General features: G+C 45.3%; 1 protein-coding gene across 1 annotated transcript; it reads right to left on the bottom strand.

Annotated features, from left to right (window-relative positions):
• Positions 1-599: 599 nt before the first annotated feature.
• Qng1 (Q-nucleotide N-glycosylase 1) lies at positions 600-9,618 on the bottom strand. The gene is made up of 4 exons (XM_075969441.1): positions 9,222-9,618; positions 8,118-8,377; positions 4,335-4,530; positions 600-2,195 (listed from the first exon to the last, which is right to left on the bottom strand). Exons 1-4 carry the CDS (start codon positions 9,550-9,552, stop codon positions 1,963-1,965), a joined length of 1,020 nt encoding a protein of 339 aa, XP_075825556.1. The 5' UTR covers positions 9,553-9,618; the 3' UTR covers positions 600-1,962.
• Between the last annotated feature and the right edge of the window lie 3,952 nt (positions 9,619-13,570).

The following is a 13,570-nucleotide window of genomic DNA, read 5'->3' as shown; positions in this document are numbered from 1 at the left end:
GGCTGGAGAGATGGCTCAGTGGTTAAGAGCATTGCCTGCTCTTCCAAAGGTCCTGAGTTCAATTCCTGGCAACCACATGGTGGCTCACAACCATCTGGAATGAGGTCTGGTGCCCTCTTCTGGCCTGCAGACATACACACAGACAGAATATTGTATACATAATAAATAAATAAATAAATAAATATTTAAAAAAAAATACTTATACTAGTATGATGGCACACACCTTTAATCCCACCACTCAGAAGCCAGAGGCAGGTGGATCTCTGTGAATTTGAAGCCAGCCTTCTCTACGGGGCTGAATGAGATCCTGTCTCAGAGAGAGGGGCTCGGAAGAAGAGGCATAGAACGTGGGCAGGAGTACAAAGATTAAGTTGAAAACTATCAGGCTGCTTTGAGTATAAGTTAGAGCAAACTGAGGGTCGGCCTGATGGCTCAGCGGGTAAAGGGGCCTGCTACCTGATGACAAGAGCTGGATCACCGGGACACACATGGTGGTTAAGAGACACTCAACATTTGCAAGTTGTTCTCAATTCCACACATGTGCCATGGCAAGCACATGCATGTACACACATATAGTAAATAACAAAATGAAAAAAACATTGAAACTGTAATGTGGTTTTTAATCTCAAGCATGAAGCTCACAGAGAGAGCAGGTACCACAGGTACAACAGAGCTCTGGGTCCTCAACTTGGCTACAATAGGGGAGGGTGTGGCCCTGTGGTAGCGAGCTTGCCTGCAGAATGCCAGAGGCCCTGGGTTCCATTCCCAACATTGAATAGAATAAACACAAAGGCTACTACTGTCTCAGCTGCCATGCTTTGACAGACAGACCCTCTCTCAAAGAAGAGAGACTTCCCTGGGTCCTTCCTGAAGAGTTGCAATCCCCATTACCAAGATTCACAAGCGAGGAGACAGGGTGACAGTGACTCACTGAAACTACCACACTTGCCTCTGGGTGGGCACAGGATCGCCTGGCCTGTCAGATCCACAGGCTCCGATCCCATAGGATCACACAAGGAGGGACAGGCACCAGCTACTTAGTGGAAGCTGTGTCCTGCTCAGGTCAGACCTTTGCACACCCAGTCGCTGCCACAAGTGTCCAGCAGATGGCAGTGAGGTGCCTGACGCAGCAGCTCTCTCTGGTTTGCATGGTTACTGTAAGAATATAGTGGTGAGGAGAGCTCGGCTAGAGTTATTGGTACTTGTTAGTGCCCAGGATGGGTGCTGGGAACCAAACATGTCCTCTGCAAGAGAAGTAAATGTCTCTTTAGCACTTGTTTTTGATTTTTAAGATGATCCAGGATGGCCTAAAACTCAGCTTTCACCTTCTGAGTACTGGGAATACATGTATATAAATTCTAAGTTATTTTTTAAAAAGCAATAGTTTAGGGGCCAGAGAGATGGCTCAGTGGTTAAGAAGGCTGGCTGCTCTTCCAGAGGTTCTGAGTTCAATTCCCACCAACCACATGGTGGCTCACAACCATCTATAATGAGATCTGGTACCCTCTTCTGGCCTGCAGGCAGAACACTCGCTGCATACATTTAAAAAAAATTAAAAGCAATAGTCATATACCAAAGACTATCTCTATCTAATATTAAATTACTATAACACATAGTCAACAGCCAAGATGGGCGCGTGATTCAGTGGTAGAGCACTTCCCTGGCATACACAAGACATAGGCTTGATCCCCAGGGCCATAAAACACAAAAAAGGGGAAGAGGAAGAAAATGACTACAAGTTGAGAAAAGCTACCAACTAAAGACATGGATATTATCATTATAGATTATGCAGTATGATTATGGGGATACACAATGATATGCCAAGAAAAAAAAACAGAAACAAAGACTGGATAGTCAATTACCTATTCCTATAATTTTTGTCTTTCTATCAAATCAAAATTGTGCAAATGACCGCAAGATCTAAAAGTGCAAGTCTTTCCCCTGGATCCGTTCACACGTGGGTCAGTAATAAATGCAGCGGGTACGGTGAAACGGGACTGCTCTCATGTGGTCCCTGTGGTCGCGGGCATAGTCCCACAAGTGATAATCCAGAAGAATGGAGTTGATCTCACCCTGAGGCTTTTCACCCCTTTCTTCAAGAAGCTCCAGGAGAGAGTCCCGGATGAGCTCGACACACCAAATCGAGCAACCTCTAATTTCCACCTCTTGTTTGTCTCCATTTGAGAGCATTTCTCCTGCAATAATTAAAAGAGAGGAAGAAAAAAATCATTTTATAAACCTCGGCATTAATGCAAGATTACAAGTTAAATTCACAGTGACAGAGGGTGTCTGCCTTGCTGGTCTCAGTCCTTCCAGGACCAACTATTACACTCTGCACACACTAGTTCCTCAAGTAAACTTGTTAGGTGAAGATATAGCACTGGGTGCTGTTCAGGTCTTGGGCTCTAGGCAGGACCATTCAGGGTACCCAGAGGCCAGCTGAGGGATGGGAAGCCTGACAGGCTGCATCCAACCTCTAACATCAAGTAACGCTGCTCTCTCTCCAACATCCTCGTTGCTTGGCCAGTGGAAGAATGCAGACTAATGGGGTTTCTTCCACCTCCTTTGCCTCATATGCTGGCACAAAATGTAAGCCTTTCTTTTCTGTTAATCAAACTTAACTCTCATTTGGTTAAACTGCCCAGTCAACGACGAATGTAACCCCAAGGCAGAGGCCACCACCTCCGCAGAGCTCTAGATCAGATGGCTGCTCTCACCGACTGCAGCTTTGCCCAGAGGAGCCCAGCTATGCAGAACCCAGACTCCCAGACCACAGAAACTGCAAGACAGTAAATGCTTCCTGTGTTACACAAGACATCCAGTAATGGGTTAAAAACTCTGTTCCCTGGAAAGACGACATTGGAGCGCTACCTTTTGCTACCTGTGCACATGACTTCATTTGAAAACAGGAATGGGCTAGACATGGTGGTGCATGTCTGCTGTCCTGGATACCTGGGAAGCTGTGGCAGAAGGCTGAGAATCTGAGGCCACCTGGGTTACGCATGAGACCTTGGCTCAAAACAGGTCAGCTGAAGTTAGGTGAATGCCCACACACCTACACACATGCTTCTCTGTCATAAAACTTAAGGTATCTAATAATCAAGCACTTATCGGCTGTGAGCATTACAATTTAACAGCTTGTTACTTTTCAGTGAAAGCACAAAGACAGAAAGGACTGCTCCAGGCAGCACAAAGCCTGGTGAACTTTAGATGGATAATAATTCTGTTTACATTTATTTCACATGAGAAAATGATTCAATTATAAAAACTTGGTTTTAAAAATAAAGTAACAGAAACTCCTCTACCTGAGAGGTAAATTGGCATGAAAGTGGCATTTTCTTGTTTTGTTTTTTGTTTTTGATTTTTGAGACAGGGTTTCTTTGTAGTTTTTTGGTTCCTGCCCTGGAACAAGCTCTTGTAGACCAGGCTGGCCTCGAACTCACAGAGATCCGTCTGCCTCTGCCTCCCGAGTGCTGGGATTAAAGGCTGCGCCACCACCGCCCAGCGAAAGTGGCATTTTCTTATAAAAAGAAGTCACGCTCATGTGAACTTTTCAATGTACCCTGCCTTTTCCAACGAGTAAGATGCCCAGCCTTACTCTTCTGTAACTGTGCCCAAGCATGGCAATAGGTAAGCCTGGGAAAGAAAGCTCTCTCTAAATCCTGTGCACGCCACCTCTCTCTGATCCCACCTCCATCACAATGGAATTTACTCAGCTCAATCACTACACATTAATCACTGTACCTATTTCACACATCTCTATGTAACAAGTTTAGATTTCAGTTATCAAGGCCTGAAATGATAAGACCAAGTAAACACAATTTTCAATAATGTCTACATTCCACAGTGTAAACAAGAAAAGCCATTTTGTTTTCATTTCAATTACCCTTGCATGTTTTATTCCTCTCTTTCCTTTCTGTTAGTCATGTTTTTTTTTGGTTTTTTGTTTGTTTATTTGTTTTGTTTTTGAGACGCGGTTTCTCAGTGTATCCCTAGCTGTCCAAGAACTAACTCACTCTGTGGACTAGGCTGGTCTCCACTTCACAGAGATCTGCCTGCTTCTGCCTCCTAAGTGCTGGGATTAAAGGTGTGTGTGCTACCCTGCCCCACTGAACAGAGGCTCTCTCTCCCCTCCCCTTGTAGCCCAAGCTGCTCTGGGACTCCCCCACCCTTTGCTTCTGTCTCCTCAGTACAGGAAGCCACCACTCCGCCCAGCACATAGATCTCAAGCCAGTGCTCTGTTTTGTAAGCAAAGGAGAGTTGTTTGTAAACAAAAACCAAACAGACTCAGCAACAAACCACAGAGCAGCAAACAAGGACAGAAAGCTGCAAACCTTTGCGAAGCTTCTCCAGCAACTTGTCGGAGTATTTCAGGGCTCCAAGGTAAACGAGAATCTGCGGCAGTCTGTAGTCAGCAAACATGGTGATGCTGGAGATGTCCTCAAAACAGCCATCCCCCTTTCCTTCCAGCACACTCCATGTGTCTGCCACAAGGATCTGGGCTCGCTTGTAAAAGGCAATCCTTTTCCCCTGTGATTGGAGAATACTTATCACTGGAGCTTCTGAATTCTTACCGTATGCTATTTAAAGAGGGCATGCGACAGAGACAGAGAGAGACTGTCTACAACGATCCTATTCTGTTGATAAAGATTTATAAATATAAACGTTTTACAGAAAATAAAAGGACCTGACAACAAGATGGCTCAGCAAGCTAAGGTCTGCACTGCCAAGCCTGATGAGGTGAATTCAATTCCCAGGACCCACATGGTAAAACCGACTTCCAAATGTTGTCCTCTGACCTCCACACTCACTGTGCAGTACAGCACACAACCGTGACCTGAGCACATAATAAACTTGTAGTTTAGAAAAATTCTCGCCTGGTGTGGCAACACGTGTTTAATCCCAGTGCTTAAGAAGCAGAGGCAGGCAAATCTCTGAGTTTTAGGGCAGCCTGGTCTACACAGCGTCCAGACCAGCAAGGGCTACACAGTAAGAAGACCCTATCTCAAATCAAAGCAAAACAAAATTTTAAAGTATCTAATTAACACTCTCACTAAAACTTCTTTTTGTTTTCTGAGACAGGGTCTCACTATGTAATTCTGGCTGTCCTGGAACTTGCTCTGTAGAGTTCCAGGCTGACTTCAAACTCACAGAGATCTGCCTGCCTCTGCCTCCTAAGTGCACTATTATGCCTGGCTGTTCCCCTCACCACAAGGTACACAAAATATTCACTTTTGACACCATTCAGCATTCAGTACTCATTTTCTTTTCTTTTCTCCCTCCCTTCCCTTGCTCTCCAGTGTGAGGGATCAAACTCAGGGCTTCATGTGCAGAAGCTAAATACACTGAGCTATAGCTACCAACTGATAAGCACACTGAGCTATAGGCACCAACTGATAAGCACACTAGCTATAGCTACCAACTGATAAACACACTGAGCTATAGCCACCAACTGAGCTATATCCCTAGATTCTAGTATTTTTTCTTTTTTAAAAAAGATTTTATTCTTAATCGTTTGCATATGTGCATGCGTAGGGGGTGGTATATGACACCTGTGTAGGTGTCTGCAGAAGCCAGAGGTGTCACATAGCCTGGAGTTGGAGTCACGGGTATTGGTGAGCTGCCCAACATAGGTGCTGGGAGCCAAACGCTGGTCTGGAAGAATGAGCGCTCTGGACCGCTGAGCTAACTCTCCAGTCTCTAGCACTCTCTCAATATTATTCATAAATATATGCCCGTGTACTATAATTCAGCTAGTTAGTATTCCTATATGTAGGCAGCATTGTTTTTGAAAACATGTGAATCTGTGGTTGGGGGTGTGGCCCAGTGGTGAAGCACTGGTTCTGAGTTCACTTCCAAGCACAGTAGAAAAAAAGAGAATGCTCATGCTCATCTAACTGGAGCGCAGTTCACACTAACCATATATAAATAATGGAGGGTGAAGAAGATTATTACCTCTAGGCTACAGAAAGCACAGCGCTGATTTTTAATCACACACTTAATTTAGAGATGAAGATGTAACTGACAGGATCCAGCCAGGGCAATTAATAAAATCAGTATGGAGTCTACATAACAAAAGTGCCAATTCCATTTAAGCACAGAATAAGGTCGCGGCCATAACTTAACTCTACGGAGTCTACGTAACAGACCAGCGCTATGTCTCGGTGAGTGCTTGTCTAGCATGCATGATGCCTGGAGTCAGGAAGGTCAGCCCCAGTGAGGACATCAGATCACCTGGGTCTGGATTTCTACAGCCCCTCTCCACCCTCAAGCCTCTCATAAAGCCCCTCCCCCAAATGCCTCTAATGAATAGACTACAAAAAATACTGATAATTAAAATCTATTCCTAGTCTGATCCCTGTGGCTATACTCTCCGTGTTTTAAAGCAGCTCATCTACTGAAAATAATCCATAACTAGCTCTCAGAACATACAACTACCACCTCAGAATAACTGAATTAGCAAATACCATAAATAAATACAGTTTTATGTGTGACAAGATCACACGATAGCGCCCTGGCCAGCCTGGAACTCAGTCCTCTCGTCTGCCTTCCAAGAGTGGAGGCTGGATATGTGCACCACCACACGCCCTCTGGAATTAATTTAAGGACAAATCCCATAGAGAAAGTCCACAAGGGTTGGGAGTGTTGCTCAGAGATAGAGGACTTCCTCTGCATCCTGGAGGCCCTGATTTGACCCCAATATCACAAAAACATAGCAAAACAAAACACTGAAAGGACTGTTGAAGATAGCTTGCCACCAAGTCCAACCTCCTGAACGCCACAGTGGTAAAAAACCAACTCCTAGAAGTTGTCCTCTGACATCCACATGGGTGCCTCGGCACACATGCAGTGTACACATAGGCTTGGGTGTGTGCACATGCACACACACACAAGTATAAAAACCAAAGTAAATTTTAAGCAGCAAAAAAAGATACCTAAAAACACTCCAAAACACTCCCTCACAATGAGAAATAACCTATTACCCAACCTTAAGGTTGACCTATTTTTATGAAATGAACAAATGTTCATTAGACTTTGCGGTGGGAGGAGGTGGTTCCCTGCACCCACACGGTGGCTCACAGCCGTTCCCAAACCTGTCACTTCTGAACTTTATAGGCACAAGGCATACACATGGCACATGCGGTGCACATATGCACAGGAAGCCAAAACATGAATGCATTAATACACAAATCAGACATATCTAAAAACGGGAAGAAACTCGGGATGGGGGAGGGGATGTCATTGCTCTTCTGGGGCTGTGACAAAGCACCGCGACCCGAAGCAGTTTAGAAAAGGAAGAGTTTATCTGGGCTGAGAGCTCCAGAGGGAGAGTCTGGGGGCAAGGGGCCTGGCCGGTGGCACACACAACACAGGAAGCTGACAGCTCGCAGTTCATACACATAAAATAAATCAGAACAAAAGATATTCAGCGGCAAGGATTTCAAAGGAATTTTACAAAAATGAAACCTAGGTGTGTAGTGGGAGCATAAAACAAACGGTCATCATTTAAAAAGTACTTCCATTCAACTGTTTCGTGTCCTAGAACAAATATCATAAAAGAACAGTGTGGAAGAAAGAAAATATATACCAAGCTTTTCAAGAAATGCTTTTTTCCTGGAGAAAAACTGTTATACATTCCACTCTGATTTCCATCCAGCTCTGTGAACTTTTTTTGAAAATATTTATTTATTTACTTATTTATTATGTATACAATATTCTGTCTGTGTGTATGCCTGAAGGCCAGAGGAGGGCACCAGACCCCATTACAGATGGTTGTGAGCCACCATGTGGTTGCTGGGAATTGAACTCAGGACCTTTGGAAGAGCAGGCAATGCTCTTAACCACTGAGCCATCTCTCCAGCCCTCTGTGAGCTTTTTAAAGTACTAACCCTGCTTTCTTTAGCCTCAGGTGATGCCATTCTTTTGAGGATTGAAACATGTTAAAAACTGATGGGAAAACAAAAAGTGACAGGTGTGAAACGCAAATTTTGTTACTGCTTCTAGTCCAAGGTGAGCAAGCTTCAAATTTTAAGTGGCTAGCCTTAAAAACAGCTCTGGCAAGAAAAGCATTAACTCGGAGTTAGTGCGCATTCTAAAATCCTCAGCTACAAACTCACCTCAAACTGTGCCTCGTCTCTGTAAGAAGGAAAATGTTCAACGACCAAGTGCATTAACCTCTGTGCACTCTTTTCACTTTTTTGTACACAATTAAGAAAAGAGCCGCCGAACTTCTCCAGCAGAATCTTCCCAGTTTCATTGAGAATCCGATGCCGCTCTTCTATTAAGGGCATGGGCACGGCGGTATCTGAACGGAATATATCCCGAACTTGATCAAGAGTCACGGTGGCATAGTAGGAGGCGCTGGTTACTGGTATCCCTTTAAAGACCGAATTCAGAGATGGAGAAGTTGCAAACAACATGGAATCAAATTCGTGTTAAAGAAGACGGAGTGCAGTGGTGCTGGCCTAACCTGAGCATTCGAAATGGGATCCCTGAGCGTTTAAGGCCAGCGTGGTCTGAATTCTACACCGGTCAAGGCTACTCAGTGAGTCTTTCGGAGGACTAGGGTTCAATTCCCAGCACCCACATAGTGGTTCACGGCGTTCTGTAACTGCAGTCCAAGGGGATCGACGCCCTCTGTGGCCTCCATGGGCACTGCATGCACGTGGTGCACAAAAACCAAACAGAAAAAGAAAAAACCCCAAAACAAAAATCATACAAATGAAAAATAATTCTAGAATAAGTAACCAAATGAGAGCTCCAGAAGTGCATCAAAAGCGCACAAATAACCCCGCCCCTCGCTGTCTGCTTACTCAACCACTCAATGTGGCGCGTGTATTTTCCTTGCATAAAACGTTCTATGATCTGTCCTTTTCTTCTTCAGGAGGCGTTTATTTTTCATTTGTTTTTCTGCGAGAGGGTCTTGCTCGCTATGAGACTGGCCTAAAACTACGTTGCTCAGGCTGGCCTAGAAACCATAGTGAAGCTCCTGCCGTGGCCTGGAGTGCTGGGATTGCAGACAGGAGCCACTATGCCCAACTTAAACCAACTTAAAGTTGGTTTTTTCTTTTTCTTTTTCTTCTTTTTTTTTTCTAAAGAAAACTGGCTTTGTCACCTCTGCTGGTGGCCGGAGCGCTGCGGTCGGGCTTTTGCTCTAGGCAGAGGGAGGGACACCTCCGGACGCGCGCCCGAGGCAGCAGGCGACGAAGGGCCACACCCACCTTGGTCGAGCGCCCGGTTCACCGTGGCGCACAGGGCCCAGTAGCCGGTGTATGCTGTTCCTCCGTAGCGCACCTCACACTTGCGCTCCTCCTGCTCCGCCCAGAAGGAGAAGTTGAGCGAGTCCACCACGAAGACCCAGTCCAGCGCCGCCTCGTCGGCACCGCGCGGGTTGAGCTCGTGCAGGGCCTTCCACTGCTCCACACGCCACGCCGAGGCCGCGGGCAGCAGCAGCTCGGCCGCCCTGCGCACGCCCTCGAGGTCCACGAGCACGTCACGACTGTTCTCGGCCACGAACCTCGCGGACTCGCGCGGCAACAGCGGAGCCTCCATGCTACCAGCTCCCTCGCCCCCCAACGCTGCTGGGAGCCTTGGTTGCGGCCACGCCCTCGGGCCCACTTCCGGGTCGAAGTCCGGAAGTCGCCCAGGAGACTTCCGGCTGGCCTCCGGGGATCGCGCAGGTCGTGGGGCTCAAATTGCTGCCCCGCGCCGCCTGGTGGCGAGATGGAGACAGACTTCGGCGGCCGCCAGCAAGCCGGCTCCCGGGCCGCTTCTGCACACCCCTGGCCTCCTTCCCCAAGCTTCAGGATTAGTCAGAACATGGAGTAGATGAGGGAACAGTATTGTTAAACCTCATGTCTAGCCTTGTGCTCGACCCTGAATTTCCTGCATGTGACAGGAGTGATGGTGACCCCGGTTTGCAAATAAAGGGGAGGGGCACACTCAATGTCGAGGTTCCCCACCCTGAAGCAATAGCGAAGGCTGAAATTTATACCTTTGTTTGCCCATCAGACTTAATAGACAGTATGAACCAATCATAGACGCCAATCATTCTGGCCTTTAGGCTGTGATAGGGTAAGACAGTGCAAAAGTTCCTCTATCGTGTATTCTTGCTGAGACAATTTCAGGTTTATCTAGAATCTGATCTTGATGGACAATCCCATAGACAATTACCCAACTCTCTCTTCTAGGACCCAGACATCAGAGAACTGCCTGATTGGGCGGAAGCCCCTCCAGTCAACTGCTTTTCTTAGATTTTGTTATAACTACTTGCTTCTTCAAAACTTCCCTACAACTGCTGAGCAAGGTGAAAGGACGTGGTTTCTGCCTTTAAAAAACTGGTGATTGGGCTCGGTGGTGGCGCACGCTTCAGCACTAGGGAGGCAGAGGCAAGCAGATTTCTGTGAGTTTGAGGCCAGCCTGGTCTACAGAGCAAGTTCCAGGACTGGTCCCAAAGCTATAGAGAAACCCTGTCTCAAAAAAACAAACGAAAAAACCACGGACCGACGGAGACACTCAGGACCACACCCAGGTCCCTGAATTCCCCGGGTGGTCCCAACTGGCTGGAATAAAGACTTTCAATTGACTATAAACTGTAAGTGGCCTTCTCTATTGGGGTTACTATTTTCGGTAATGATAGACAAGAACTTAAATCGTTGAGAAGCCAGGTGTGGTGCCTGCTCAAGCCTTTATTCTCAAAACTAGGGAGGCAGAGGCAGGTGGGTGTCTGTGTCTTCAAGGCCAGCCTGGTCTACACAGTGAGCTCCAGGACAGCCAGGGTTATGTAGAGACCTTATCTCAAAAAGTAAAACAAAAAGAAACAGTTTAACGGGAGGTGGAGGTAGGATAACCAAAGTCATCTTTAGTTAGGAACCAAGTTCGAAGGCATATATACATGCATTCATACTCCTCCCAAAGTGGCCAACTTTTCCCACCTAGGCAGCACCATCTTCCAGTCTTACCACTGTCCATGAGAAGGGAAATAATATTACTTGAGTAAGCAGGAGGTGCAATCAAGCAACTTCCAAAATGTGCAACAAATGACAGAGACAGCTGGCTACCCAGGCAATCACTTTTTGCAACTCAAGTAATATTATTTCCCTTCTCGGGTCTTCTTTGGGGTTGGAGACTAGATAGTTGTAGTTACTTTCCTCTCATGAGTTGGCCAAGTTATTTATATACAAGAGTTAAACTCATTAGGATAAGATAATTACTGAAACATTTATCGTGTTTCTTGCTTGATATTGTTTATGCTGATTGTAATTCTAATTAAGTTTGAAGACTGTCTTACCATGCAGCAGGAGGTTCAGCTAGCCACTCACAATGGCACCTCCATTTTAGATGAGTCTTACCTGACTCAGTTAACCCAATCCAGATTACTCTTCCCCATCACACCTAGGAATATGCTGACTAGTATGACTTATTAATTTGCTTTGCTTCTTGTCTTGACAGGGTCTCATGCAGCCATGGCTGGTCTTGAACTCCTTCCTGTTCCAACCTCTCCTGTGCTGTGTGAATTTGTATTAAAACTTTGTTTTACAAGACTGGGTTTTTCTGTTGCTATTAGTTGTTCTGGAACTCCCTCTGTAGACCAGGCTGGCCTCAAAATCACAGCCTCTGCTTCCCAAGTGATAGGATTAAAGGAATGTGCCACCCCAACCCCCGACTTTTTAAATGGGTCATTGAAATTACATTTTTGTTAATATCAATTTGAAATTTTTGTGTATTTTGACATGGGTGGGCACTCTGACCTCTCTGCAAGGGGAGATAGAAGGACAACTTTGTGGCTCTGGAAATTGAACTCAGGACGCAAGGCTTATGTGACAAGTGCTGGTTGCCCCCTGGATTTAATTAACCGGTACCCTTGGTGTTTTTGTTGGTTCTAATAATACAATGAGAAACATTACAATATTGCTTTCCAGGAATTCTGCAGTACCACGAAGCTGGGCCAGGCTCAGTGTGGTGTTACAAGATCATTATCCCTATATTCAGGAGGTTTAAGGACCACAGGTTGAAGGTCTGCCAGCAAGCCCATCTTAAAGCAAACAAAAAGAACACATTAAAAGTTGATTTGAGCTCATAGGTTAAAGGTACCAAATCTGACCAGTTCCAGTTAGGGAATCTAGTCTTTTGAATTGTTTGGGCCTCCACACATGCACGGCACACAAACACACCCCCTCTTCACACAAATTGATGAACATAGTAGAACTTTGGGATTTCATTGCTGAATTTTTGAAAATCTTATTTCCAAATTTTCGCAGGCACATAAGTCTTTCAAAAAAGCATATTCTTGGGCTGGATGCTTTTCTAGAGGTCCTGAGTTCAATTCCCAGCAACCACATGGTGGCTCACAACCATCTGTATTGAGATCTGGTGCCCTCTTCTGGCCTGCAGGCATACATGCCAGAACACTGTATACATAATAAATAAATCTTTTTTTTTTAAAGCATCTTCTTGACTGGCTGGTAAAAATAGTTGTCGGTGAAAAATGATTGCTATACAACCATGAGTTAGGGTTCCCAAAACCCTACAGAAAGCCAGGCAGGAGCCTGGAAATCATGCTAGGGAGGAAGAAAGTGAGTTGGTGAAAACCTTCGGGTCCCCACCTCATGTGTAATCCCTTCAGGGAGACACATGCATACCAACCTCAAGAAAACTAATGCACCAGTTGTGCTCATATATGTGTATATATTTTACAAAGTTCAACTAACAAGACACTAAAGCAGTTGACAACTGCTTCCTGACAATTTCATATAGTATGTACCCTTTGGCTGGCTTAACCCTTCTGTGACCCCTTTGTCCTGGGTTACAGGTATGTACAATCCTAGCTGACAGGGTACTCAAGATAGAACCAAAGGCCTCAAGCACGCCAACTTAAACACCCCCTTAGCCCTGCGGACATCCTAGTCCTTAAATCCCTAGGTAAAACATCTATCCTGTCCAGAACTGTATTCAAATCAGTGTCACTTTCCAAGGGCATTAAGGTATTCATATATTTGTTAAATTATGCTAAAAAGCAAACCTAAAAGAACATGTGCTCTACTGATGTTATAAAAGCATAGAAATGAAGGCTACTTCCCTCCAGTAGGACTAGCGATTTGGTACCGATTTTCCTCATGCCGGAGGTGGGGGGGGTTGCTTTATCCCAAACCTTAAATTCACTTAAATGCCAAGGCAAGGTCTTGCCTAGGATGCAAATCTCAGGTTACTTCTTGCTGGTTTTGAAAAAGGATTCATTTAATGGTTTCCTAACAAAACCATATATTTGCCCTTCCACAAACTAAGCTAGTAACTCACTCTAAAAAGCCTTTGGCAAGCAAACACTACTCAACGTGTGCTAAAAGACCCTGCCCATTTCACATCTCTATCCCAACATTTTCAGACTTAAGCTATGACTTCACCTCAAATTTACTGGAGCTGAAAGCAAATTATTCTGATAGACAGAGCCAGCTATTCTTTACTCTCTGCAGTTACCGAGTACTGATGTCTAACTAGTATCAGCAGCTTCTTTGAAGAACTTGTTTTCCTGTGCCACCCTTGAGCACAATGTCTCCATGTGCTAGAACATTTC

This window comes from Microtus pennsylvanicus, chromosome 4 (assembly GCF_037038515.1).
Source record: "Microtus pennsylvanicus isolate mMicPen1 chromosome 4, mMicPen1.hap1, whole genome shotgun sequence".
Classification (NCBI taxonomy): domain Eukaryota; kingdom Metazoa; phylum Chordata; class Mammalia; order Rodentia; family Cricetidae; genus Microtus; species Microtus pennsylvanicus.
This window is presented reverse-complemented; position numbering and strand designations above follow the sequence as displayed.

Excerpts from the sequence above, each read along its gene's own strand:
- Qng1 (XM_075969441.1), bottom strand. The coding sequence starts at position 9,552 with ATGGAGGCTCCGCTGTTGCCGCGCGAGTCCGCGAGGTTCGTGGCCGAG. Across the intron at positions 4,531-8,117 it reads GAGACGAGGCACAGTTTGAG|GGGAAAAGGATTGCCTTTTA; the intron begins GTGAGTTTGTAG and ends CTCCAATCACAG. Across the intron at positions 2,196-4,334 it reads GCTGGAGAAGCTTCGCAAAG|GAGAAATGCTCTCAAATGGA; the intron begins GTTTGCAGCTTT and ends TAATTATTGCAG.